The sequence below is a fragment of the Pristis pectinata genome, chromosome 12 (genome assembly GCF_009764475.1).
Source record: "Pristis pectinata isolate sPriPec2 chromosome 12, sPriPec2.1.pri, whole genome shotgun sequence".
NCBI classification, from domain to species: Eukaryota; Metazoa; Chordata; class Chondrichthyes; order Rhinopristiformes; family Pristidae; genus Pristis; species Pristis pectinata.
Genome location: NC_067416.1, coordinates 11,964,429 through 11,991,670, shown reverse-complemented (window position 1 = coordinate 11,991,670; position 27,242 = coordinate 11,964,429). Strand labels below are relative to the sequence as shown.

The 27,242-nt window shown below is 40.5% G+C and overlaps 2 protein-coding genes across 2 annotated transcripts in view; one reads left to right on the top strand and one right to left on the bottom strand.

Annotated features, from left to right (window-relative positions):
* The window catches only part of eif3s10 (eukaryotic translation initiation factor 3, subunit 10 (theta)), a 32,884-nt gene extending 28,075 nt beyond the window's left edge, over nt 1–4,809 (bottom strand). Inside the window, exons 1-2 of the mRNA XM_052027244.1 lie at nt 4,663–4,809; nt 583–773 (exon numbers count right to left, since the gene is read on the bottom strand). Of these exons, the coding sequence (XP_051883204.1) occupies nt 583–773; nt 4,663–4,711 (240 nt within the window). The 5' untranslated portion in view covers nt 4,712–4,809. The remainder of the gene's footprint in view (nt 1–582; nt 774–4,662) is intronic.
* Nucleotides 4,810–7,726: 2,917 nt separating this feature from the next.
* On the top strand, nt 7,727–22,547 carry dennd10 (DENN domain containing 10). Its single transcript, XM_052027377.1, has 10 exons — nt 7,727–7,943; nt 8,064–8,146; nt 10,323–10,519; nt 12,535–12,614; nt 17,952–18,100; nt 18,949–19,060; nt 19,483–19,583; nt 19,833–19,940; nt 21,308–21,402; nt 22,377–22,547. Exons 2-10 carry the CDS (start codon nt 8,107–8,109, stop codon nt 22,545–22,547), a joined length of 1,053 nt encoding a protein of 350 aa, XP_051883337.1. The 5' UTR covers nt 7,727–7,943; nt 8,064–8,106.
* Nucleotides 22,548–27,242: the final 4,695 nt, after the last annotated feature.

Genomic DNA, 27,242 nt, shown 5'->3' with positions numbered 1-27,242 from the left:
CTTTGCTGTTAAGATCCTGGAGCTCTCTCTCCAAGTATTACTGTGGAACTATCATCAATGTGGCTCACCGCCAGCTCCTCAACATCTATTCAGGATAGGCACGAAAATATGCTGCCTTTAACAATTTTTTCTGTAATTGGGAGTCAAAGTTAGAAAAAGAAATTAAAACACTGTGGTTAATTACTAGCCCCAGGTGTTTGCTATGGGGTATATCAACCCTTCCCTTTTTGAGTATAAGCAGTTAGAAATAAAACATGAATACCCATATTGATGAGAGGTCTGCCTTACTTGAACTGATTAATTGAGAGGAATGCTGGTACCTTCTACTTGCATGCAGCACCAATTTTATTCTCATATCTCATTGAAACCTACCGAATACTGAAAGGCCTGGATAGTGGATGTGGAGGGGATGGTTCCATTAGTAGGGGAGTCTAAGGATCAACAATTAAGCATGAAAAATTTGGCAGAAATTTATTCAGCTGACTTCCAAAATGCCAAGAAAACTTGATGACCGGATTAACGATTCTTGATGTTGACCATAAGTTTAATATTCATGCATGATATTCGAGAAATGTAGCATACCTGCTGGCAGATATTCTTGTACTGATACAATCCTTCTTTCGCCAGGTGGCTCTTCCGGAGATCCACACACAGCTCCAGGTATTTGAGCATAATAGGCTCGTGTATTTTCTGCCATGTTCGATGCTTTTTGCTCTTAATGACATCATACAACACATCAAGAGCAGGCTGTTTCTTGCCAACCTCCAAGAACTCTGCAATTTAAAGAGGCAAATTATTAAACACTGCCATATTGCAAACTTAAGATAAAAGCAATCAATTTTAAACATTTAGATGTTTACTAATAAAACTGTCCCTTCCAGATTTATTCAAAGCACAATAACACATCTATTGATATACCCGTTTGATTTTCATATTAAACGTTAATTTTTAAAATTTCAGATTTCTCCCAAGCAGATCATAATTGCACGCACTGCAAACAAAATCCTCCTTCAAATTCGTTTACACTCCTCCAACTAGTCTTAAATGAACCATATATTTCAAACTTGCAACCAGTCTGCTTCTGCCTCAATGATAATTGTGGAAGGCTTAGAAATGGGGAGAACAATATAAAGTTTGCAGTAAGGGCCAGCAACAATAACTTCAGTTCTTCCAATATTTAGCAGGATAAGATTGCAGAGCATCTTCAGCATACCGTTTTTATTTTATTTTTGTTTTATTTATAACTGCAATTTCAAATTCCCAACTGCCTATCTTTAGGCCTACTACTGACCATTATACTCATGCTACCGCTGATTTTGAAACTTGTTCCCATATCTCCAACAAATCCTTTACTCTTGCATTGAAGTCACTTACTGTGAAGTGACCCCTCCCCACCTTTGCACTTTCAAGTCCAAAAGGGGAGAGAGATCTGTGTGTAGCTGGTGCACAAAATCAGTTAACCCCCATCATTAAACACCCATCTTCACAAAATGCAAAGAACTTAGTTGGCATTTTCATTGAAGTTTATAGCATCCATTTAATTACCTCTGCTACATTTCCTCCCTACCCACAAAGCCCTGAACCTGCAAATCCCCACTTCACTTTTAGGCTCCATTCTACATGACATGGTAAATTGTTCCCTCTCATCAGACACTGTCCCACTTTATTTCAAAATCATTACTGCTTCCATCTTAACAAAAAAGATCAAGTCCTTACTGCACTCCCAAATAACTGCCCATCCTTGCTGCAATTCAGAAAGTATCTCCAAAAGCAAAAGTTCTGTCTTGGCATAGCACAGAACTAGCTCAAATCATAGTCATAAATGACATACTCTTGGAATATTGATCCTTCTTGACCTCACTACCCCCTCTGAAGTAGCTGACCACTCAATTCACCTCCAGCAACTGTCTGACCACTCAATTCACCTCCAGCAACTGTCTGAATCGCCACATTTACTGCTCTAGGATGCCTTGGCCTTATTTTTCACCTCAGACACACTGTGCTCAACAACATCAAAGATGAGGACAGCTTTCAAAGCTCTGAAATGCAGAGGGATCTGGGTGTCATAGTGCACGATTTGCATAAAACTGGTATGCAAGTTCAGAAATTAGGAAAGCTGATAGAATCTTGTTTTTATTACAAGAGGAATTGAATACAAAAGTAGAATGATTATGCTTCAGTTACATAGGGCATCAGCGAGACTACATCTGGAGTTATGCGCACAAAAGCTGATCTTATTTAAAGGAGGATGTAAATGCATTGGAAGCAGTTCTGATAAGGTTTACTAGACTGATAATTGGAGTAGTTGTTTTATGGGGAATTGCTGGACAGGGCAAGTTTGTACCAACTTTAGAAGAGTGAGAGGCACCTTGGCTGTGACAAAGCTTATTCATTATCTTCCCAAAAAATGAATTAAATCTTAACGTGCACTAGCCAGTAACAACAGTTTTTCCAATCAAACTGCACCAATTTGCCCACTTTTATTCCATACCTCTCGAAACCCTAACTTAATATCTATTTATTTCAGACTTGAAAATGTGAACAAACCCAGCCAGCATAATATCTTTTGTGAAGATTTCCAGATTTCCAACACCCTGGAAAAGAAAAGTTTCCTAGTTTCTTAACAGCCCAGCCATACTTGAAATTGCAACCTTTGTTATGTATTCTTCACAGTCGTGGAAACTGAAAATCCATTTATCACTTTCAACACCTTAAAACTCTAATTTTATGTATGATTTATATTCTATGTTGTCTTTACCCATTTGTCTGTGATGCTGCTGCAAGTTTTTCATTGTACCTGTACCTCACTGTACTTGTGTAATGACAATAAACTCAACTTGGTTGAATTTAGACAGGTGACATGTAATGTAGGTATGTAACCTGCCCTTGACCAGTTTAAGCTCGAATATCATTCTGACAATTTGGCACTGGATCCTCTCAGAAGCCACATAACACCCTTGGGACACAGAGATCTAAACTAAATGCAGTGCTCCAGACAGAAGTCGACCAAGGTGCTGTACAATGGAACGCAGTTTTCAGCCCTTGCTATTTAATGTCAATCACCATTGCCCAGAACAAAAAAAAGTTCGTGCTTTTAGCCTCCAATTAGTTTTAAGAATAAAACCAGAAAATGCTGCAAATCAGGCAATATCTGTGGTGTGAAGAATTAAATACTTTTCTCAGATGTTGCCTGAGCTGCTGAGTATTTGTGACACTTTTTACTTCATTTCCAACACCTGTAATATTTTGATTTTTTTTGACCCTGTAATTGTCTTTATACTCCAAATTCCATCCTACCCATTTTATCTCACCCCTTCTTCAGATTTTCTTGTATTCATTTTTTTCAGAAATTATCCACTCAGTTGTGTGAACCACTTCCTGTGTTAGCAAGTTCCACATTCTGACTACTCTTCAACTCTCTAGTTAAATTATAATATTTATTGCAAGGTTACTACCAATCCTGTTTAGCTGATCATTGGATCAGAATCTCATTATCTTTCTTACAAATTCCTTAGTGACCCCTTCAAAGTTTTAAAAACATGATTAACATAATACATCTTTTTAGAACTTCATGCTGATTCTCTTTTGGATAATTCACAATATTCGACAGTCTTACCAATGATCTTATCTGACCAGAAATGGTGACTAATGACAGGTCTGTAAAGATTATTGGTAACACCCCCCATAGCTTACCGAATTTAAAATTTATTCCCCTTTTTACTTTAGATTGTCACACAGATCCTTCTCCCTCTGTGTTTCAAACTATATCTCCAATTCTTATGATACTCCTTAAAACTTTCAAGTGAAAAGTACTCAGAATATGCAAGTCGAACCAAAGTGCAACAAAAAAAAGACAAGAATGGTCACAGGAAAGTTTATCAAAATTTGCCAGCTAAGTAAAAGCCGAATCATACAGAAGGGAAAATTGATTTAAAACCAATCAAGCAACGGTTAGTGAGGCTCCCCAAACATTCCTGAGGAATGGAAATTAAATGCTGGCCACTCCAGCAAGAGCAACGAAATCCTTTTTGGTTCGAACACCCCACCCACCCTTGACAACCAACCCACCCCCGCTCACCCCACCCAAGGCCGAAAGAAAGCTTCCAATTCACCCGAGGTACTTTCAGGAACATCCAAACAGCCTCAAAGACGGATTCATCAGAAATAAAGGACCAGAATGACTATGATAAACGTGACCAAGTACAGGAGTGATCCGAGGACCAGGAATAAAATGAAAGAAAAAAAATCTGCAGGAAACATCAGTGCATCCGGAAACCGCACAAATACAAGACAAAGTCAAGATATCAAATGTTAATTAAATATGAAGACAGATTTATAGTCAAATAAGAACCGATCGCTGATTCCACGGGGGCGGAAGGGACGTTCTCCCCCTTGTACGACGTACAAACCATTTTTAAGCAGGCGTCTGATGTTTTTTATGTACACATATATTTTAGATGACTTATTTACTTAAGTAAGGAGGCAGGAGGCAGCTGGGAGGGTCAGGGCAGCGTGTGCATGGGTGAGGCCCGGCCACAGGCCCGCAGCCCTGTCACTCGCAGGCCAGCGACACCGTGGCCATATGGCAAGGCCTGGGCCCAAGGCTCGATCGATCGCTCTCCCTCCTTCCCTCATTCCAACCCCTTCTCCCCGGCCTCTCACCGTTAGCCCGCTTGAGGGCATTCTCCGGTCTCTGGAAGTAGGCAGGCATGCTTTCAGACTCCGCTCTCTTCTCCCCGCCTCGGCAGCCCGACTCCCCCGAACCGGCCGCTTCAAAATGGAGGCCGTCAGCACCACGTGATCCCAGCCCGCCCTGGCGTCAACCACCCCCCCCCGGGTGCGGGAGCGCGCGCGCGCGCCGCCGCCGGCCAGCGCCGTCCCCGGAGTGCGGGAGCGCGCCCTGCGACTGGGCGCAGGAGCAGCAGGCTACGGTGCTCTATGCATTCTCCATCCACTCAAACCATGGATCTTTCCATCGAGGGGCGTAATAACAAGATGCATTCGTGCACCAGAACCGTGCAAGGAGGATAATTTCGACTGCAGGAAACTAGACCCATTTCTAACCAGAACAGTGCCTTGCTTTGAAAGAGACAGGAGGTTTATATCTCCTCTAGTATTTCCTTCACTCTGCGTCTCAGTCCGTCTTTTGAATGATACACTGAACCAAAGTTTGTTCAAGTTCCTGCAAGTGGATGTAAAGATGCCATGACATTACTTTTTGAGGATTACCCCTAGGGGTCAGGCTCGTATTTGTCACGCAACCAACATTACAGAAATATTTTATTCCAACCTTGCCACATGTCTGGGAGAGTTTGCTGTGCAAATTAGGCGCTGTGCTTTCTTCATCACAACATGGCTACTCTTCAAAAAGTAGTCCTTTGTATAGTGCTTTCTGATGTCTTGAAGGTGTTTAGCTATGTTTATAAATATAATTATTTTTTGTTCCATCATTGCCTCACACTTCGGTCATTTTGCTCCTGGAATTCTTATACAATGCCGCTGTTGTCACTTCCAACAAAAACTTCCTAACATCTTAATTCTTTGAGCATTCTTTCAGCTTCGGCTCTCCTTAATTTATCTCACTTAGTTTGATATGTATTGCATAGATCTAAATTGCATTTTTAATGAGTGATGCTTGGGCAGGTGTCATAATCTTCATAAAGAATAGCAATATTTTCATTTGTTACTATAACTTATATTCAGTGTGAATGTGATTAGTACATTGTAAAGGTACCATATATTTTTGCCTGCACCAAAATTTACTGTAATTATGAAGTCCAGTACAGGTTACAGATAGGTAAATACTTACCGATAGAATTGTCATTTTGAAACAAAAATAAACATACCATCAAGATATGCTTTGGTTACACTAAGGAATTAACTTTTAACATCTAATTTTTTTTAACATGCATGGTTTCTTGGGCAAACAAACATATTTCCTACCAATCCACATTGCAATCTTATGGAGGTGTAGTGATTATGTTACAGAACTAATGTTCCAGAGAATATGAGTTCAAATGTTATTATGGCAAAAAGGAGATTTGAATTCACTTTTCATGCATCTAAAAAAATTAAAGCTCACATCAGTAAAAGTGGTTAAGCTTAACTGATTAAGTATAAAAAAACCTTTGTCCTTACCTGCATTGGGTTATTTGTGACTCTAGTCCTACACAGCGAGCTTCATTCTTATGTCCTCAGTTAGAAAAATAACTTTCACATGAATAGACTTTTTACCACCTTAAATGGAATTTACCACCTGAAATATAGCCATTGAAATATTTTTGAAGTTTAGTCATTGTTAGGCTGTAGAAGCCACTTATTCTATTAAACAGGACATCCCTTGGAATACAATAGTTATTAATACCTTACAGAGCAAATAGATATGAACAATAAATACTGAACCTCTTTACATCCCAAGAATAAGTTTTAAAATTATTTGTCAAAACATATATTTTCAGTGAGATAATATCCCCTTAAAATTCAAAAAAGGTGCAAAACGTTCCTTTAATTCAAATTACCAACTTGAACTTAAATAGTTGTAATTGTCTCAATTCTTCTGTATATTCTAAAATAAATATTTTACTTTGAAGCACCAATCTGTTACATTTAAAAGTTATGAGAATTTCACTGTTCTATCCCTTCATTGCTGTTATCAATTCAAATAGATGCATGAGAGACTATTGATACTTAGTCCAAATGTGGCTCCAATAATGGAAAATAGTTAATATTGCAGCATTGAACCTTGAAGTATCTCCAGTGGTTTACATGGTAATTCTTAAATAATTAAGAAGGAAAACACAGGAGTAGGCTGTTCTGCCACTTAATAAGACAATGGCCGATCTTTTACTTTAGCTCAATTTCCCCATGTTACCCTCACATCCCTCGATAATCTTAATATCCAAAAAACTATCAATGTTTTTTTTCAAAAATCTGTGCATAGTTTTTCAAGAATCCATTTTGATGCCTATTTCATTTACTCAGATCCTGTGGGATTTGGCTGATATGTTCAAATAGATTTGCTTTGGAGAATCAGGCGTGTTATTTCAGGTAAGTGATTTTAATGAGTTAAATTGCTTTTTATTTATTATACTGACCACTCTCTGGTGTTTAGAATCTATACATTTTACATTGCATCCCCAACTCAGAACACCAGGATTAAGACCCAGGATATTGACGGAGCATGTGACAAGCAAGAGACCATATCATGCATGATCTCTTGGGCAAACAATCATATGTTACCTACCAATCTACACTGCAAACCCATCGACGTGCCGCGGTTGTGTTACAGGACTAATATTCTGGAGAATGTGAGTTCAAAGGTTATTATGGTAAAAGGGTATTTGAATTCAGCTTTGAAACATCTGAAAAAAGTAAAGTTCACATCAGTAAACGGATGAAGTATACAAAAAATAATGTATAAAAAGAATTTAAAAGTTCTCAGCTTCGCTTATTTTTTTCATTCCGCATTTTAGGGAGAAACACCCAAAAAGTTGCATGTTACTATTAAAGGACTTTTTTTTTGTCGGAACTCGTTTTTAGTCCGGAGGATCACTGTGGTTAACATTTGTTACAATGTCAATGCATACAGTGGCAAAAGGTCACCTTTAACCTCTAGCTGTTTACCAGCTTTTTTTTCGTCTCTGGTCATTAATCTGCTTATTTTCTAATATCATCACTCTTTACATCTTTGCAACGATATTGTAAAATGGTTTCACTTTAATGACAGATCCCCTGGAAAATCTACAACGTGCCATTCCGCAACACGCCTCCCTCAGTTCCTGTGCAACAGCCCGGAGGCAGCGGAGACACTGGAGGTCCTGACAGATCACAATGCGGAAATGTTCTCTGCATTCTCAGCGAAAAGTTACTTCCTCTGAAATACAGCTGGAGGAGCAACAGATGCAGAAAGATCTACGTTAAGTAACAGTAAAGTTACAGTAATGGTAACAATAATTAAAGTTAACAGTGATTTCATTAGTATTACTAATTGCAATACTACAGGCTACATTATATCAGTGACAGCACGGCGGTAATTACAGTCAGTTGCTATACTTTGTTCACAGTGATTCACTCATTGACTTGCTACGGAGCAGAGCTGGGCAGACAATGGCTGGAACGTCTCTGATGCTGAGTGTGGGGCTTGTCGGTAAGAATCTTTAAACTTTTATTGCACGGACCCTTCCCCTGCCCTTGGACGCTGCTGAACACTATAGAGGATCGGCCGGTACAAAGCTTGCATTTGTCCGGCCTGTCTCAGCCCCGTTACAATGTTGTCATCATTAAGTGCAAAGGAACCCATCAGATTCACTTCCAGTTCAATGCCGAGTAATGCAAGTGCTATAATCACGGTTGGATTCAAATGTAATCGGAGAGCGTTTGATTTCCAGGGGAATGCTGTTGATACATTAATATGTTGGCCTCGGGATTTCCAAATTTCTCAACAGGCCACATGAAGCAGGTTGTGCCGAGGGCTGCGGGCCTGCTGACACGGCCGTTGGAGAAACCATTTGTGTTGCAAGGAAACGTTAGGCCCCCGTGCTCAGATTCGCAGTTCAAGCTGCTACAACCCGACACATTCGTAGACGGACGCTTATTCATTCTTGTCGGTTGATTTGTTGTTTATTCCTTCTTCCTTCCCACCTCTGCCTGGGAAGCTGTAAAGGATTTATAGCCAAAGTTTTTATTTGTGTCCATCTCCCCTCAACTCAGTTACAGTATCCAAATCAACTGTACCTGAAGAGTGAAAATCATTTTTTTTAAAAAACTGCAGATGCTGGAATCTGTCGTAGTTGGAGCTCTGTGGCAGGGAAACAGGCCTTCAACCCAGCAAGAACCCATTTACACTAAGATAAGATTTTGTTATTAGATGTACATCAAAACACACAGTCTAATGCATCTTTTGCAAAGAGTGTTCTGGGGGCAGCCCTCAAGTGTCGCCACTCTTCCGACGCCAACGTAGCATGCCCTCAACTTCCTAACCTGTACGTCTTTGGAATGTGGGCGGAAACCCATGCAGACATGGGGAGAACATACAAATTCCTTACAGACAGTGGCGGGAATTGAACCCGGGTCGCTGGTGCTGTAATAGCGTTACTTTAACCACTACACTACCGTGCCTGACCCTCCAATACAGGTCCTCCCTCCCTGGGTTACAAGCACCCGATTTATGGACTCCCCATACACACAGACGGGTGTTTGGGAGACTGGCGGGATGGATGGGGATGGATTTGCTGGCTGCTGGCATCTCCTGCCAGGTGGGACCAAGGCCTTCTCTCTCCCCCTGCCCCCCCCACCCCGATCCGCAACAATCGGGAGCTGGGTTGAGTGGAGCAGAGCCGGGAACGTTGAGTGGGCTCACTCACTGAGTCAGTGAGGCCGCTCTTCCTGTGCCTGCTCACTCTTCTAACACAACTGTTTCTGTGATCCTCTCCCACACAATGTTTTGTTCATTTCCGACTTACAAACAGTTTGGGATACCAACAATATACAGGAACGGAATCCTGTCTTAACCTAGGGTTTGCTTGTAATCCCATTTCATTCTCCACATTTTTCCATCAACTGCCCCTGTATTCACTTATGCATTAGGAGTAATTTACAATGGTCAATTAACCTACCAACTGTCACCTCTTTGGGACGTAGGAGGAAACCAGATTACCTGAAGGAATGACAGAGAGAATGTACAGGCTCAACACAGATAGCACCTGAGGTCACAGGCTTGAACTCAGCTCACTGGAGCTGTGAGGCAGCAGTCCTACTAGCTGTGCTCCTATGCCAGGGGATCTGATGAATTTTTTTCAACCTGAAATGTTAACTCCTGTTTTTCTTTCTATAGATGCTGCCTGACCTGCTGAATATTTCCAGCATTTCTGTACTAGAAACTGGAAGATTGTTTGCAATAGAATTACAATCATTGTAGCTCATTGTGATTGGACAAATGAAAATTCCTATTTTTGTGTGTGTGTGTTCATAGTTCATTTGAAGTGTTTGCATTCAATACCAGAGAAGATAAACAGTAAATTATATTGAGCCTGACGCTTAAGGTGTAGAGATTAATTTAGTATAGAGGGACAAGTTAAGCTGTGTGCTTTTTCACAGTTGTATCTGAAAATTGAGTTAATAATTCTTCCAATAATAATTCCAAACATCAAACCATTGTCATCAGTATTTGGTTTTTGGCAACATATTGATTTTTAAAGGTGTGACCAAAAGGCAAAGACTGCTTGCTCAACAGCTAATTTCCTGACTATCAACCCTGTTAAGTACATCTTTCTAACTTCAAGGTTGCTCTTCAATGCTCTCACAGATATTGTATTTCCACTTAGAAAAAGACACCAATGGTGATGCACTGTGGGTGTGGTGCTACCCTACCATTACAGCAGAACTCCGAGAGCTGCTTTTAAGGAAATGCTCTCTCAGTGGTGAAAATGACGTTATTCACACCTTTGTCTTTGGCCAGTTCCGAAGAATTTGGTACTATATCACAACCACACAAGTCCAGGATCCCACTGCGTTATCAAAGGTATGTAATGTTGTCCTGATTTATTTCAATATGATACAAAAAAAGCATTCCTTTGAATGGGCCAACTGACCTACCCTCAGGGCATTCTTGTTATCACTCAGATGAGGTACTGAAGGCATCTGAGGTAGAATTTTGAACTGCATGAGAATCAGATTTCAGAGAGTCAGGCAAGCTGAACTAACCTGCACAGGTGCATGTCTAAGATACTGGTTGAAGAACGGAATTACTAGAGACCAGTTTAGATAATAAACCAATACCAATACCAATAATGCACTCATTTTGTGGAGTATCAGCTCCCATTCACCGGTCACCAAGCAACTTGCTGACTACATTGGCTGTCTGTTAGGCACTGCTATGATTTGACAATTTTCGATTGTTTCTGAATTCTTCTTATTCCTATCTATCTGTGTAAACACCTCCTGCCCAAAAACTTCAAGAAACATCTGTACCTCTCATTTATGGCCTTTGTTCATCCCTGAGTTTAAGTGTGCAATCACTGGTGGCCATGCCTTTACTTATTAAGGGCCTATGCTCTGGAATACCTCCTTAAACCTTCTCTTTAATTTTTCTCTGTCAAATTGCTCCTTAAAACCTAAGTCATCAACCAAACCAAACCAAGCCTTAATACTTAATTACGTGGTGTGACGTGAATTTTAGTCTGATAATGCTCACTCGAAGTCCATTAGGCTCATTGAAGGTGCTATATGAATGGAAGTTGTTGTCATTGCTGTTGTTGGGGAAGGAGAAGTTTTCTCAGTGCATGATGTTTAATAAATTGTAAACCTGTTCTTTTTAAACTTTGTCACATCTTGCAGATACAGGGAATCTTTCTCAGTGCTATCAATGCAGTTCAGTATGTTGATGGAAATGAACTAGTTTACAGCATACTGTAAAACAAAATTCAATTCAAAATAATAACTCTGAAACTCTGCCCATTTTCAGCAATTGAAAATGGATTATTCCTCTTTGATTGCCAGAAAATAACTTTGGAGGAGAGAATATGAATGGTGTAAGTGTGGTTACATATGTGGAACTACATTTCATTTTTGTTTTGTAGCATACTTCTGTAAAGGAAGCATAAAAATGGTGGTGGACACAATAGTATTCATGCATTTACTAAGCTGGTTTTCAAGGCCTCATTGTTATACAGAAGGATGCAGGCATTTTTACAATTGTCCTTGGTAATCTATTGGTTTACTGGAATATAGTTCAGATGATCACAGAACTGCTTTGTCATGATCTAAGATTCAATATCCTAGATTGTTAGGATATGTTTGCTGTCCAACTGAATAAAGGCACAGAATTCACTATGTTAGAGGTCTCTTCTGAAAAACTTTAAGGAAAAAAATCAACTGGGTACCCATGTTGGAGTTAGATAAGGGCAGTAAACATTTTGCAGTTTTTGAAACAGTTGGAAGTTACAACAGTTAGAATTTGGGAATGAGGGAACATGCTGGAAAAAGACAAACATGAAGGTGGCATAGATATGGATAAGGGTTTCAGTGGTAGTCAGTGTGAGTAAGGTGGAGGCTGGTGATCCTGATAGATTGGATGTGGGCTAGCAAATTGGGTATTGTAGTTCGTAATGACAGTGATGTGTGGGTCTAAGTTTGCCATTCAAATGCTAATGAATTACAAAAAAATTGTAGTTCACCATGAGCAGAGCACCTTAATCCAGAAAGACCTTAAATAGAGTTTCCATTGATGGAAATATTCCCGTTGCTCCTGTCAGTAGCTGAATAAAGAAATTCTGACAAAAGAATAAGTGTCACAACTAAGCTGGGAAATTTCTAATGTACACCAATATGGGTCCTTTGGGTTCAATGGCCTACTTGAGTGCTGTATTGTAAATGCTATGTAATAAATAATGTAAATACAGAAGCACTAGTTACATTAGCTTTCACTCCCAAACCCTGATCTACTTTGCAGAAAACATGAGAATGGAAATAATGGTGTCTTGAACTTCCAGTAATGATACTCATCAAACATCATCTTCTTCCTCATTTTTACCACAGGTGACCCACTTCTCTTTAGTGTTAACTGCCAAAGATTTTAACCCAGAAAAATATGCAGCATTTGGGAGAGTTCTATGTAGGTAAGTTTCAAATTCTTTGGTAATTGTGCACATTATGAGCTTAATGGAATCAGTATGAGTTTTGCAAATGCTGCGGTCTCCTACTTTGCTGGGCACAATTCCTGTTATTAATGGGTTAAGACCAAAAATAATGGAACATCATAAAACACATTTACAGCTGAAGACATGTTTTCTTTGCTGCTTCTATGAAGGAAATAGTTGTAGCCAAAATGCACATGGAAAAGTCCTAAAATAGTAATGAGACAATGATATTTTAGTGCTGTAAGTTGAGGGATAAATATTAAATAGAATAATACTATAGTAACATTTAAAACTCTGAGGAAACATTAGCTTTAAAATACGCCTTTATAAAGTAATACTCATCAATATCCACCAACTCTCTTTAAATTTTGATTTGTAATTAGAACATTTTTCCTCTTCTCTGCCCATCCTTTACGACTAATTGTAACCTCCCCACCCATTCCTGATCGTGTAGTTACTCTCTCTAAAATGGCTTTCTAATGGTAGTATACCCATGCCACCCTTTGGCAGCACATCAGTTTGCCCCAAGCCTGATTTGTAGGTGGAGCTACAAGATGCAGATGAAGCCTTTTCATTGAGATGGACAGGACGTCTTGGCTGTTCTTGGCTCATCAGCTGTTTTCAGCCTCTCCTTCACCCTCCTTGTGAATATTATGATTGATTGGCACCTCCTTAGTGTAAAGGGGCTAGATGGGGCAGAGTCTGTTAGGAGTGTCCAGGAAGGATTGCAAAGCATACTGAAGAGATTACTGCGCCTTTGGCAATGACCTTTGCGTCCTCACTGGCCACAGGAGTAGTGCCAGATGATTGGAGGGTGTCAAATGTTGTTCCTTTGTTTAAGAAAGGGAGTAGGGATGACCCTGGGAATTACAGACCAGTGAGTCTTACTTCAGTGGTGGGCAAATTACTAGAGAAGATTCTTAGAGACAGGATTTATGGGCATTTGGAGAAGCTTAGGCTGATTAGGGACAGTCACCGTGGCTTTCTGAGGGGCAGGTCGTGCCTCAGGAGCCTGATTGAATTCTTTGAGGATGTGACAAAGCACATTGATGAAGGTAGAGCAGTGGATGTGGTGTACATGGATTTTAGTAAGGTGTTTGATAAGGTTCCTCATGGAAGGTTCATTCAGGAAATCAGGAGGCACGGGAACCAGGGAAACCTGGCTGTGTGGATTCAGAATTGGCTCACCTATAGAAGACAGAGGGTGGTTGTAGATGGAGCATATTCTTCCTGGAGGTCGGTGACCAGTGGTGTTCCACAGGGATCTTTTCTGGGACCCCTGCTCTTTGTGATTTTCATAAATGACTTGGATGAGGATGTGGAAGGGTGGGTTAGTAAGTCTGCAGATGACACGAAGGTTGGTGGTGTTGTGGATAGTGTAGAAGGTTGCTGCAGGTTAAGACACGACATTGATAGAATGCAGAGCTGGACTGAGAAGTGGCAGATGGAGTTCAACCCGGAAAAACGTGAAGTGATACACTTCGGGAGATCGAATTTGAAGGCAGAATACAAGCTTAATGTCAGGACTCTTAGCAGTGTGGAGGACCAAAGGGATCTTGGGGTCCACGTCCATAGATCCCTCAAGGTTGCCACGCAGGTTGATAGGGTTGTTAAGAAGGTGTATGGTGTGTTGGCCTTCATTAGTCAGGGTATTGAGCTCAAGAGCCGCGAGGTAATGTTGCAGCTCTATAGAACTCTGGTTAGACCACATTTGGAGTATTGTGTTCATTTCTGGTTGCCTCACTAAAGGAAGGATGTGGAAGCTTTAGAGAGGGTGCAGAGGAGATTTACCAGGATGCTGCCTGGATTGGAGAGCATGTCTTATGAGGATAGGTTTAGTGAGCTAGGACTTTTGTCTTTGGAGCAAAGGAGGATGAGATGTGACTTGATAGAGGTGAACAAGATGATAAGAGGCATAGATCGAGTGGACTGTCAGAGACTTTTTCCCAGGGTGAAAATGGCTGAAAGGAGAGGGCATAATTTTAAGATGATTAGGGGAAGGTATAAGGGGGATGTCAGAGGTAAGTTTTTTTACACAGAGAGTGGTGGGTGTGTGGAACACACTGCTGGCAGGGGTGGTGGAGGCAGATACATTGGGAACATTTAAGAGACTCATAGATAGCCACATGAATGATAGACAAATGGAGGGCTATGTGGGAGGGAAGGTTAGATCGATCTTAGAGCAGAATAAAATGTCAGACAACATTTTGGGCCAAAGGGCCTGTACTGTGCTGTAATGTTTTATGTTCTATGACTTAAGACCGCAAGTGATATAACAGACATTCTAGGGAAAACATTAGTCATACTTGTCCATTCAAATACAAATTAAATAGATTTCGGTCAGAAAATAATATGAGAATATGTTATATAATTATTTGAAATGAGGGTTTGGCAAATGTAACACTGGCAGGAGCTGGTGACTTGGGTCTAATGTTTCTCAAAGCTTTCCATCAATGAGTGTTTCTTGAGCTCACATCTGTCACTGTGATAGACTAATAATGTAACAGGCTACAAAACAAAGTTCTGCAGCATCACCAATAACAGCGCTTTCCTTCCCAGTGAGCTTAACGCATTCTATGCAAATTTTGAACGGAAGGGGATTGGTACGTCACCAGCTGCCCCGACAGCCTCCAATGCACCTGAACCCACAGTCACCATTGAGAACGCAAGATCAGTCTTCTGGAGAGTGAACCCATGGAAAGCATCTGGCCCGGGTGGTGTCCCTGGCTGTGTCCTTAGATCCTGTGCGGATCAGCTGGCGGGGGTATTTGCAGACATTTTTAACCTCACCCTGTTTCAATCTGAGGTTCCTACCTGCTTTAAAAAGATCACTATCATCCCAGTACCTAAGAAAAGCAAGGTAACATGCCTTAATGATTATCACCCGGTGGCTCTGACATCCACCATCATGAAGTGCTTCGAGGGGCTGGTCATGGCACACATCAACTCCAGCCTCCCAGACAACCTCAATCCACTGCAATTCGCCTACTGCCAAAACAGGTCTATGGTAGACGTCATCTCCCTGGCCCTACACTCATTTCTGAAGCATCTGGACAGGAAAGACACCTACGTTAGACTATTGTTTATTGACTACAGCTCTGTCTTCAATACTATAATTCCAAGCAAACTCATCTCCAAACTCCAAGACCTGGGACTCAACACCTCCCTTTGCAACTGGATCCTTGACTTCCTGATCAACAGAACGCAATCAGTAAGGATAGGCAGCAACACCCCCACAAGGCTGAGTCCTCAGACCTCTACTCTACTCTCTATACACTCATGACTGCATGGCCAGATCCTGCTCTAACTCCATCTACAAGTTTGCAGGTAATACCACCGTAGTGGGCCATATCTGAAATAATGTTGAGTCGAAATACAGGAAGGAGATAGAGTGCTTAGTGACATGGTGTCATGACAACAACCTTTCCCTCAATGTCAGTAAAACAAAAGAGCTGGTCATTGACTTCCGGATGGGGGGGGAGGGGGGGAGGCATTGCACATTCTCCTGTCTACATCAACTGTGCTGAGGTCAAGAGGGTTGACAGCTTCATGTTCCTAGGAGTGAACATCATCACAGCCTGTCTTGGTTCAACCATGTAGAAGCCACAGCCAAGAAAGCTCACCAGCGCCTCTACTTCCTTAGGAGGCTAAAGAAATTTGGCATGTCCCCTTTGACACTCACCAACTTTTATCAATGCACCATAGAAAGCATCCTATCTAGATGCATCACAGCTTGGTATGGAAACTGCTCTGCCCAGGACCGCAAGAAACTGCAGAGAGTTGTGGACACAGTTCAGCATATCATGGAAACCAGCCTCCCCTCCATGGACTCTGTGTATACTTCTCGTTGCCTCGGTAAAGCAGCCAGCATAATCAAAGACCCCACATTCTCTCTTCTCCCCTCTCCCATGAGGCAGAAGATACAAAAGCCTGAAAGCACGAACCACCAGGTTCAAGGACAGCTTCTATCCCGCTGTTATAAGACTATTGAATGGTTTCCTAGTATGATAAGATGAACTGTTGACCTCACAATCTATCTCGTTATGACCTTGCACCTTATTATCTACCTGCACTGCACTTTCTCTGTAGTTGTGACACTTTACTCTGCATTCTGTTATTTTACCTTGTACTACCTCAATGTACTGTATAATGATCTGTATGAACGGTATGCAAGACAAGTTTTTCACTGTACCTCAGTACAAGTGACAATAATAAACCAATTCCAATTTCAATAATTGAGATTAAGAGGCATGATAATCATAGAGTCCTTTTTGTATACTATGTGCAACTGTGTATTACAGCCCTGCCAAATAGTCACCAGCTTTGTTCTTTCTATACTGGATCATGTGCTCTAATAGAATAACATTGGGAGCATTTGAATCATATACAGGAGATTTGACTATTCTGTTTGACTTTTTCTTTGGGTGTAATGTAACAAAGTATTGAATTATTGTGATGCAAATTTTTGAAGAAAGAGGTAGATAGGAGTTAGAGAAAAAGTTGGGCAATACTTATTCATCCAAGTGATAACAAGATTATTGGAATAAGCTATAAGAGAACAACTACAGAATGCTGGAAAAAGTCAGTGGGTCAAGAAGCATCTATGGAGGCAGAAGGTGTAGGTAGCTGTTTCAGGTCGAGACCTGATGCAAGATCTCAACCTGAAACAGTGACCTACACCTTTGGCTGCCACAGATACTGCTCAACACCCTGAGTTTTTCCAGCATTCTGTTTGTTGTACCTGATTCCAGCATCTGTGGCCTTGCTTGCTGTCAAGTTATGAGAGAAAGTGATTGAAGCATTTATTGTCGAACTGGGTGATTAGGTATCCAGGTGCATGGCCTGATAAGGTGATAGTTATAGGACTCAAACAAAAGAGAATTGGACAAGTACTTAAAGGAGAAAAAATGGGTGAATTTGTGGAAAGACAGGAGAGTGGATTGTTCTTCAAAAGAGATGAGGCAGATTCAATGAGCTGACAGGCCTCCTCTTTAGTATTTTAGCATTTAGTACTTTTGTGGTTGAATAGATAGTGCATGGTTGATAAAACCCGGTTTGAAATGCATTTCTCTGGTGATGTAGGGAAAGTTCAATATCAAAGTCAAGAACCTAGGCCCAAAAGTTAATTGGCTTTTTCAGTTTAGAACTATAGCCTTGGAAGCTCCTGAAAATGGTTCTAACTTCAAAGGAGGTTGTTTTGAATAAGAGAGAGTATTATCTTTCTGTATTCCACTAGTCATTAAAAAGTAATATATCTTCTAAGGAATCAATTGATCAATGTAATTGATAAATCCAATCATTTTGATTTTTCTGAAGGACATACATGAAATATGGTAATCCAGCCAAAATAACGGAAGGCTACATTTCTGTTCTAACAAATGGCATCTGTCAAAGTGAAGAGAATGGGTCATTTTTTACAAAGGACTATGATGCTAAGAAGGCATATCTTGCTGGATCTATCAAAGGTAAATGCAGTATATTAGTGTAGAATATGGTAAGAGTAAGACCCTACCTAAAGCACGAATATTGAGGAAATTGGGAAATCTGCAATATCAGGCTTGTACTGTAATGAGCTAGATCATGTGACCCACTTCTGCTTTCAATCCTCTGGCCTCCATCTCAGCACCTCTGGGGCTCTCTCACTCACTTTTAGGGCCTCTGGTCTCCATCTCAGCTACTCCTAAAGCTTGGCTTCTGTCTACTCAATCCCAGAGCCCAGACTCACCTGCTTCTGCAGCTGACCCTCTAAACTAAACCTAACATCCCTGATGGAGCAGTGAAGCAGAGTGTACCTAAGGATGTGTGCTGGAAGAGTTACTGAGGATAAAACATGATTTATATGTGGGAAAAAATTGTAACAAGCAATTATGTAGTTTAAGCTGTTTCCCCCACAGGAATGAATATGCTTATGACATCTTGTATATTATAACATTTAATTAAATCAAATATTGCTTTATGTTCCATAATTTTGTCTGTCTTGTCTACAACTCAGGTACAACTTTTTGAAGTTTATATTGCAATTCACATTTGGCATCCGTATATGTAAATTCCGGTCTGAGAAAGTGGGAGCATATTTGCTATTCCCTCAAACCTTCCAATATATCCTCCTTCCCCAGGATTGCCATGACCTCAACTGAAACCAGATGTCACACATGGGACTCAAACCTGGGATCACAGTGGAAGATTTATATAGTTCCCAGGTGTTTTGGTCCTTCTGACAATTAAATATTTTACATAAACAAGCCGCCTTCTATCGATGGTGTAAGACAGATGAGAAAGTTTTTGTTTTCAATGAAATGCACTTTCTTTCCAGATATAGTGAGTCAGTTTGGAATGGAAACTATTATCCTGTACACGGGACTGATGCTGAAGAAGAGGATTGTTGTCTACCACCTGCGCATAGAAGCTTTGCAGGAATTTACCAGGTAAAAGCAACATGTAGGGTACAAATAAAGACAGGCTGTGCTTTTCAGTGGGTGCAATTTATATCTCATACCATCAAGTCTTCCTCTTTTGGCTATCGGAACCATTTGGGGTTATTTTGCCTTTGCTTATCTATGGATAATTAAACCCTGCTCCCTTCCCTCAATTTTAATAGACATTGCTGAGGCACTCCAAGTGGAGAAGAAGTATATGTAAGTAAAAACTAGTAGGCTGGGAAAATTCTGTAAGGTAATGTTTATGGAATCTTGACTCCTGCTATTGTAGAGGGGCTAGGAAAACCAAAGGAAAAGATATGGTTTTATTTCTCCTTTTAAGCATGACAGTTGACACATTGGTGGAAATGTTGCATATGTTTGCTAGATGCAAGAGATATTCGTTTTACTTTTTATATTTTATACTCCAGGACTTTGCCCACATTAGTTTGGCATAGGCAGGATTGGTCCATACTCCATCCTTACATGCACTTAAATCAAGATGAACTAGAGGCATTGAAAACTTGCACTGGTAGGAGTACATTTTTTTAAAATGTGCATGAAATGTTTTGCAATAGTTACTCGAATTTTGAAATGCATTTAAAGCAGTACCTTAAAAGAAAAAGTTCATTTTCCAAATTTGGATATTTTCAGGTGTCTTCGAGTTTCTAACTGTCCATTTATCTAGCAATAAAGATTGACGTGGTTTCCTCTGTTATGGACAATAAACATCCCAACACTTTGGAAACAATTCTGACAGCTGTTTTCATTTCACACTCAGGTTACGTGGCTGGTTTCACAGACTTAAAGGTGACTGACCGGCCAGATATATACGATGTGTTTGTGAACCTGGTGGAAAGTGAAATCATCATCGCGCCCCATGCAAAAGGTATCACTGGCATTTTCATGCTTCAGTAACGTTCCTGTTTCAGCAGAGTCCTGTTTCCCTTTTATGCTGTACTCCTGGGACATCTACACCTCAAATTTAAAATGTTCATCCTTCATGCCCCCTCTCTTGACCTTATCTCTGTAACCTCTTCCAAACCTATAAAGTCTACTCCTATTCTGGCATGATGTGCATTCCCAGATTTTACGTTGTGGTCATGCTAACCTCTACGTTCTAAAATTATCTACCCAAATCTTTCAACCTCTCTCTCCTTTATAATCAACCTCAAGGTTTTCTTCCTTAGTTCAGCTTTAAAACCTGCCTTAGTATTTTATCTTTAGTCTAGATGAAGGGTCTAGTCCAGGTCAAGGGTCTTGACCCAAAATGTTGACTGTCCATTTCCCTCCACGGTGCTGCCTGACCCACTGAGTTCCTCCAGCAGCTTGTTTTTTGCTTCAGATTCCAGCATCTCCATCTTATCTATGCTTTGGTGGCAAATTGTGTTCAATATGTTCCTGTGAAGTGCCCTGTCAGGTTTTACCCTGTTAAAATTGCCTCATAAATGCAAATCACTGTTGTCATTGTACAAAGTGTTGGCACTGAGATTTCTTGCAGCAGTGTAATTATCAAATTTGCCATTCAAGCTTATATGTTTTCTGAATGGAGCATTTAAAATCAAACTTTGATGTTTTAATGGGTACAGTTTTGTTATCGGCTCTTTTAGTGATTGAAGCAATTTGAAGTTGATGAATTAAGCACAGAAGAAACATATCACTATAATACTAAACTATATTGATTCAAGTGTGATTTATTTTCTGTTGGATGATGATATAACCCTGTTACTGTCCATAAAAATCTGTTTTGCTTTAGGTTTATTCAACTTACGGTTATTGATACAACAACAGCCATCAATGTGAAGATAATCATAGAAATGGGAAATTAACTTTTATTCAACTAATACAATACAATTTTTATGCATAGTCTACCTCTCCGAAAGCATTTCACTGTCACACTTAATTGGGAATATTCATGTTATAAGTGATTGACTTACTTTGAGTACTCTCAGGGAAGATATGCTAACATGTAAAATGTCCAGCCACTGTCTGTAAGGAGTTTGTACGTTCTCCCTGTGTCTGCGTGGGTTTCCTCTGGGTGCTCTGGTTTCCTCCCACATTCCAAAGATTAGGAAGTTGTGGGCATGCTATGTTGGCGCCGGAAGCGTGGCGACACTTGCGGGCTGCCCCAGAACACGACGCAAAAAGATGCATTTCACTGTGTGTTTCGATGTACACGTGACTAATAAAGATACCTTATCTTATTTTGTTACTCTATGATGAAAACGTGAAATTATTTCACTCTTTCACTCACAGAAGCAATGGCGATGGGTAAGCTGCACAAAGACGTCGGTCAACTTATTGTCCAGTCAGCTGGTGACCCAGAGAAATCAGATGGGCAAGTGATCAAGGTGATTATTTGATGTTATATCATTCTCAGCAGAACTTCTGTGAGTCTACGATGATCATGTCAATTGGTAATAGTTCACATTTACTCATAACTAATTTATTCCTTAATTGTCTACATAGGCAATGTCGTTAGAAGCAATTAGTTTGTTTCAGATTGCATGCTATCTTTGCATGCTATCTTTTTTCTCCCTCTTCTGAAGGTATTGATTCTTATGCTGGGGTAAATGTTGTGTCTTTGCTTCATTCTGGCATTCAATGAGAATGAGGACATAAGACTGAAGCCAGAGAAGGCTACGTGACCCCTCGAGCACGTTCCACTGTTCAATAAAATCATGACTCATTCTGTGGCTTAAGTGCACTTTACTGCCTGTCCCCATATCCCTTGATTCTCTCAGGTGCCTCAAGTACTGTTGGTCTCAGCCCTGAATGCACCCAATGATTGAGCTTCCAGTCCTCCCTGGACTACAGAACCCCAAAGCTTCACAGTCCCGAATGGCAGCTCCCTTATTCTAATATTATACCCCCTATTTCTGGGCTCTGCTCTCAGCATCTTCCCTATCAATTGTTTCTCAGAATAAAGGATCATAATGGTTAGTATTGCTGGGCCATCAAGGTACAAGTCGATGGCACAGTCAATGCCTTAAATCGCATTGAGATACTGATACTTCCAGGAGGGTTGCCGACATGAGCAGGAAGCTTTGGTGTCATGAGCAGGAAGCTCTAGTCTCTTCCTTTGTCACATGTCAAGACACTGTCATCAATTGTGACTCACCTATCGATGCCCCAATCAAGATCAGCTACATCAGCACTGTTCGAGGACTAGACTTCAGGCTTTTCTTTTATGACTTGGTTGCAGACTGACTACACTTCGATAGCCAATGTGGAGCTAAAGATAAAGAAATAGCAAAAGATGATCATAATAAACACCAGACTTATTCACCTTGATGATGATTTCAAATTCTGTTGTTTTATCCAGGATATTTCACAGAAAACAAAGGAAATATTGACCAATTTAGCTTCCATCGCACCAGATAAGGAGGGGAAATCCAAGATCACTTTGGAGATCCTAAAGGAGAGGCGTTTCCCACCAGCAACCGAGAGCTTCCTGTATCACTTGGCAGCTGCTGAGCAAATGCTGCAGATCTGACTGTTGCTCTTTACATTGTGCTACCTTTCATAAAGTGGACCAAGAGGTACTATGCAAACTAACAACAATGGTAGCAAAATGAATACCTGATTGAAACTGAACCTGCACCAGGCATTTCACTCCTGCCTTCTCAGTAACGTAAGGTGAATGGAATTCCTGTATGGCCACTGATTTCCGATGAAAATATTTCTGTTAAAAGAACTGGGCACCTTCTGCTTTGATCAAAAAGAGATTTTTCTTCTGAAGCCCACAAAGATTTTAATAAGTTTAAAAACTTACCCCTCATGGCAGCACTCCCTCGGGTCCCCCAACACCATCAAGAGCATGACCTCCACCCACCAAGCCAATTGGAACCCCTGCCCCTCAACACTCTCTGAACTTTACCCTGGCAGCCAATCACACAGAAGAAAGATCTTCAAATGGCCTATCTAATGCACACCATGGTTTGGATCTTCAGCAGAATAGGATTTTGCCATGATGAGACCTTGAAAAAGAATTGTGGAGCATTACACACCACCAACCTAACATGCCTTTGCTAGCACTGAAGAACTTCTAGGTCAGTGGGTGCATTTGTTATTCATATTCAGTCTTAATTAATAGTAATACCTGTAGGTCCAAATATTCCAAAACATAAACAGCTCTTTTGGGAAATAAAAAAGCTCCACAAATTGTTATGAACTAAGTAAGAAGTTATTTGAAGTTGTGGAGACACAAGAGACTGCAGATGCTGAGATCTGGAACAACAAACAATCTGCCGAAGGAACTCAGCGGGTTGAGGAACATCTGCCGGGGGAAAGGAATTGTCAATGTTTCGGGTCGAGACCCTGCATCAGGACTGGTCCAGGGTTTTGACCTGAAATGTCAACAATTCCTTTCGCCGTCCCCCCACCCCGATGTTGCTCAACCCGCTGAATTCCGTCAGCAGATTGTTTGATTCTTTGAAATCATGCTTTTGAACAATTTTGGGTTACAGTTATAAGGATTACTGTTATAAGGATTCATCTTTCTAATTTGTGCCTGTTACTTACCTGTCCCCTCTTTCAATAACTTCTCCCAAACCCATGAACTCCTCCACCTAGAAGGAGAGGGGGTCCTGACATCTCCACCTTCCCCTCCAAAGCATGCAGAGTCCGGATTGGGAAATTGATCAATTTGTTCATTGTCACTGGGTCAAAATCCTGTATGTGGACTGCAGCAGTTCAACGAGGTTTCTTGCCATCAGCTTCTTCTGAGCAACCACGTCCCACAGAGGTTTGGTGCCTATGCTGAATACCTTGACTGCGACATGATAGACATTTTTCATTGTGGGTCACCGGTGGCATCCATATCTTTTCTCTAATTGGTCAGTAGCTCTCCATGTTATTTGGCAATCAAAATCTGCAGAACCCTCCTTCCAGACTAACTATCTCCCTGTTCTTTGCCATATGACTTTATGACTAAGTCAATATATGACTTGTGCTATATTACATTTAAAATGATTCACCTTTTGAGCTATGTATCTGTTTATTTGTCACATTGCTGGAAAATAAATTGTGAGGTGCATGCATGTAAACCGTCTCCCGGGATCAGAACTGATAAGAACATATTTCTAATTTAGTTAATTTAATTGTAATGAACTCTAGGGTGAATAAATTATTATCTGCTCCTTGGAATAAAATGGTTAAAGATTACATGCACAAATGTGCATCACAGAACACAGTCTTTTGACAGAGTGCTGATGTATCCTGACCCTATTTCTTTTCCATGCTCAAGCTTGCTATGCATTTTTGTGATTCATCAGATACAGAGCCCCATCTCTTCTTCAGTGACAAGTGATTGTAATTGTATAGATAGGATCAGGCTGAGGTGTGAGCGCTGTGTAAATGCATTGAAAATGAGCTGTGATGCTCTTAGTGTCAAAAAGATTGTTATTGAAGATTACACATATCATTCTGGAAGAAGCTGAGAAAGGTCTAAGAACCATTTTGATATATTTCTCAACATTGAATAGAGTCATGGAGATGTACAGCACAGAAACAGGCCCATTGTTCCATCATGTCCCTGCTGACCTTTTTGCCTACTAACATTATTTTAGAACCAAATTTATTATCACTGTCTTATGATGTGAAATTTGTCGTTTTGCGGCAGCAGTACAGTGCAAAGACATAAAATCACTACAAATTACAAAATAGGTAGTGCAAAAAAAAAGAAATAATGAGGTAGTGTTTATGGGTTTATGGACTGTTCAGAAATCTGATGGCAGACAGAAAGAATTGTTGAGTGTGGGTCTTCAAGCTCCTGTACCTCCTCCCTGATGGTAGTAACAAGAAGAGGGCACATCCCAGGTGAGGGTCCCCAGCGATGGATGCCGCCTTCCTGAGGCACCACCTCTTGAAGATGTCCTCGATGGTGGGGAGGGTTGTGCCCGTGATGGAGCTGGCTGAGTCTACGACCCTCTGCAGCCTCTTGTGATCCTGTGCATTGGAGCCTTCATACCAGGCTGTGATGCAACCTTATTTGCCTGCATTACGACTGTATTCTATTTAAGTGCCTGTTTAAATGTCTCTTAAAACATAGTTATTGTATCTGATTCTACCTTCCCTGGCATTGAGTTCCAGATATCAACCTCTTTCCCCTCTAATCCTTTCAATCCAGGCAACATCCTGGTGAATCTGCTCCACACTCTATCCAGTATAACCACATCCTTCCTATAGTGTCCAACCAGAACTGCACACAATACTCCAAGTCCAATCTAACCAAAATAAAACATTGAAGACATTATTTAGCAAATATTTCCTTTTTGGACACTTGGAGCTCAGTTTTAACTTTAAGACAGAATGGCAGTAAGGCAAAATCAAAGGCAGATTGGGCTTATTTTTAAGTTGTGTCTTATTAGCATTGCTGTGTCTCAACCCCCTGATAAAGCAGCCAGGGTATTGATGGCAAGTGCTTAGCTGGCTGTGAAGTTGGACAGTAAAATCTGTTGATGCAGCACACTATGTGAGTTGTTATGGCTCAGAAAGAGGCCTTTCAGCCCATTGGGTCTATGTTAGCTCCCAGCAGAATGATCCCATCAAACCTATTTTGCTCCCCCCTTTAGCCCTACAATTTATTTTCTCTCACATGAGCATTAACACTCTTGTTTCTTTTAGCCACTTACCTACACTAAGAGGTCACTTAAACTACCAGCACATCTTTGGAAGAAACCAGGGCATCCATCAGAAACCTACATAGTCACAGGAGGATGTACAAATTCTACCCAGAGAGCCCCAAAGGACACAGTTGTGTGTGTGTGTGTGTGTGTGGCCAAGACACAATGAGCTGAGATTAACCTGGGGCCAATATCACTCCTCCATATTGACCATAAGAAAATGAATTTTTTTAATATATATATACATAAAGCTCAATTTATTGGCTATGCTTGGATTCAGCTGCCTTTCCTGATAGATGTTTCCTGGCAGTGAAGCTCTCAATGATCTTCCGTGAGTTAATATAGTGCATGAAGCCCAGTGAATCATCAAAAACTGATCTGCAAAGGCAAAGAGGATCCGAGCAGATTCAGCTTCTTAAATTCAGTGAATCAGGATTGGGGCAGGAAATGAGAAGCCTACGGTGAGGATGAGAAATTATAAATCAAGCCTTTAAGCTCTTTCCAGGACTGACCGAATCAGAACCCATCCATCTGTTGAATTGTAGGCAAGTTAAAGGTCCATTTTCTTAAGACTTCTCAAAATCTTAGATTTTTGGCATTTTTAAGCTTTTAAGTGTCTGCTTGTCCTATCTAGCACAGGAAGTTTTGTTTTATATAAGGGGGAAGCTAGGTTAGTGCTCGAGGGGAAAAGCATAAGATATCGTGTTAACTGGGTTAAACAAAAGTGGGTTGTGGAGAGTGCTCATAAAGAGTGTAAATACTAAACATGATGAGGTTGGCCAAATGGTTTATATTGTGCTGTAAATTCTATGTCATCTTGCAGCAGAACTAGAAGGGTTCTGAAATATATGAATGTTAATGGTAGTCACCATTAATGTCCTGAGGATAATACGAGAATGGTTTTAATGTTGATATAGTTTGATTTGTACAAATATCCTGCCTTTCAATCTTGCAGCAGAACTAGAAGGGTTCTGAAATATATGAATGTTAATGGTAGTCACCATTAATGTCCTGAGGATAATACGGGAATGGTTTCAATGTTGATATAGTTTGATTTGTACAAATATCCTGCCTTTCAAACAATGTTTAGACTTGGACAACTGTAGTAAGAACCATATTAAACTTGATACTTAATGCCTCAAGCATGCCAATATGCGATTGGCAAAGTAACATCCAAAACAAGGACTTTGCTTTTCCATATCACCAGCTTTTAAAAAAAAGTCTAGTATTTCCTGAAAAACTTAGCTAATTTTATTTTTCCATGATTGTACTTGTTTTATAACCTAGCATTACAACTCGTAAGTTATTGTTAATCTACACAAAGAGAAAAAGTGCTCAGTTTCCACAAACTATTTCAAGTAGAAATTATAGCAAATGAGTGAAAATGATTCCTGGAACACAATCCGTCTAATGTTACTCGTTGTTTCCATCTGTTTAACTGCACTGTTGCACATTTTCCTCGAGAAGAACTTAAATGAACCGTTTTCTTAAAGCAGAACTTTGTTCTCCATTAAAGAATTTTATTATTATTCCAATTTTTCTTCACCGAAGGGAGTTTTTCAGGT

What these genes read in the sequence shown, in the direction of transcription:
- dennd10 (XM_052027377.1), top strand. Translation starts at nt 8,107, where the DNA reads ATGGCTGGAACGTCTCTGATGCTGAGTGTGGGGCTTGTCG. An exon ending in GGCATTGAAAACTTGCACTG is followed by an intron (nt 19,584 to 19,832) that starts GTAGGAGTACAT and finishes TTTCACACTCAG; the next exon opens with GTTACGTGGCTGGTTTCACA. An exon ending in CAGATGGGCAAGTGATCAAG is followed by an intron (nt 21,403 to 22,376) that starts GTGATTATTTGA and finishes TGTTTTATCCAG; the next exon opens with GATATTTCACAGAAAACAAA.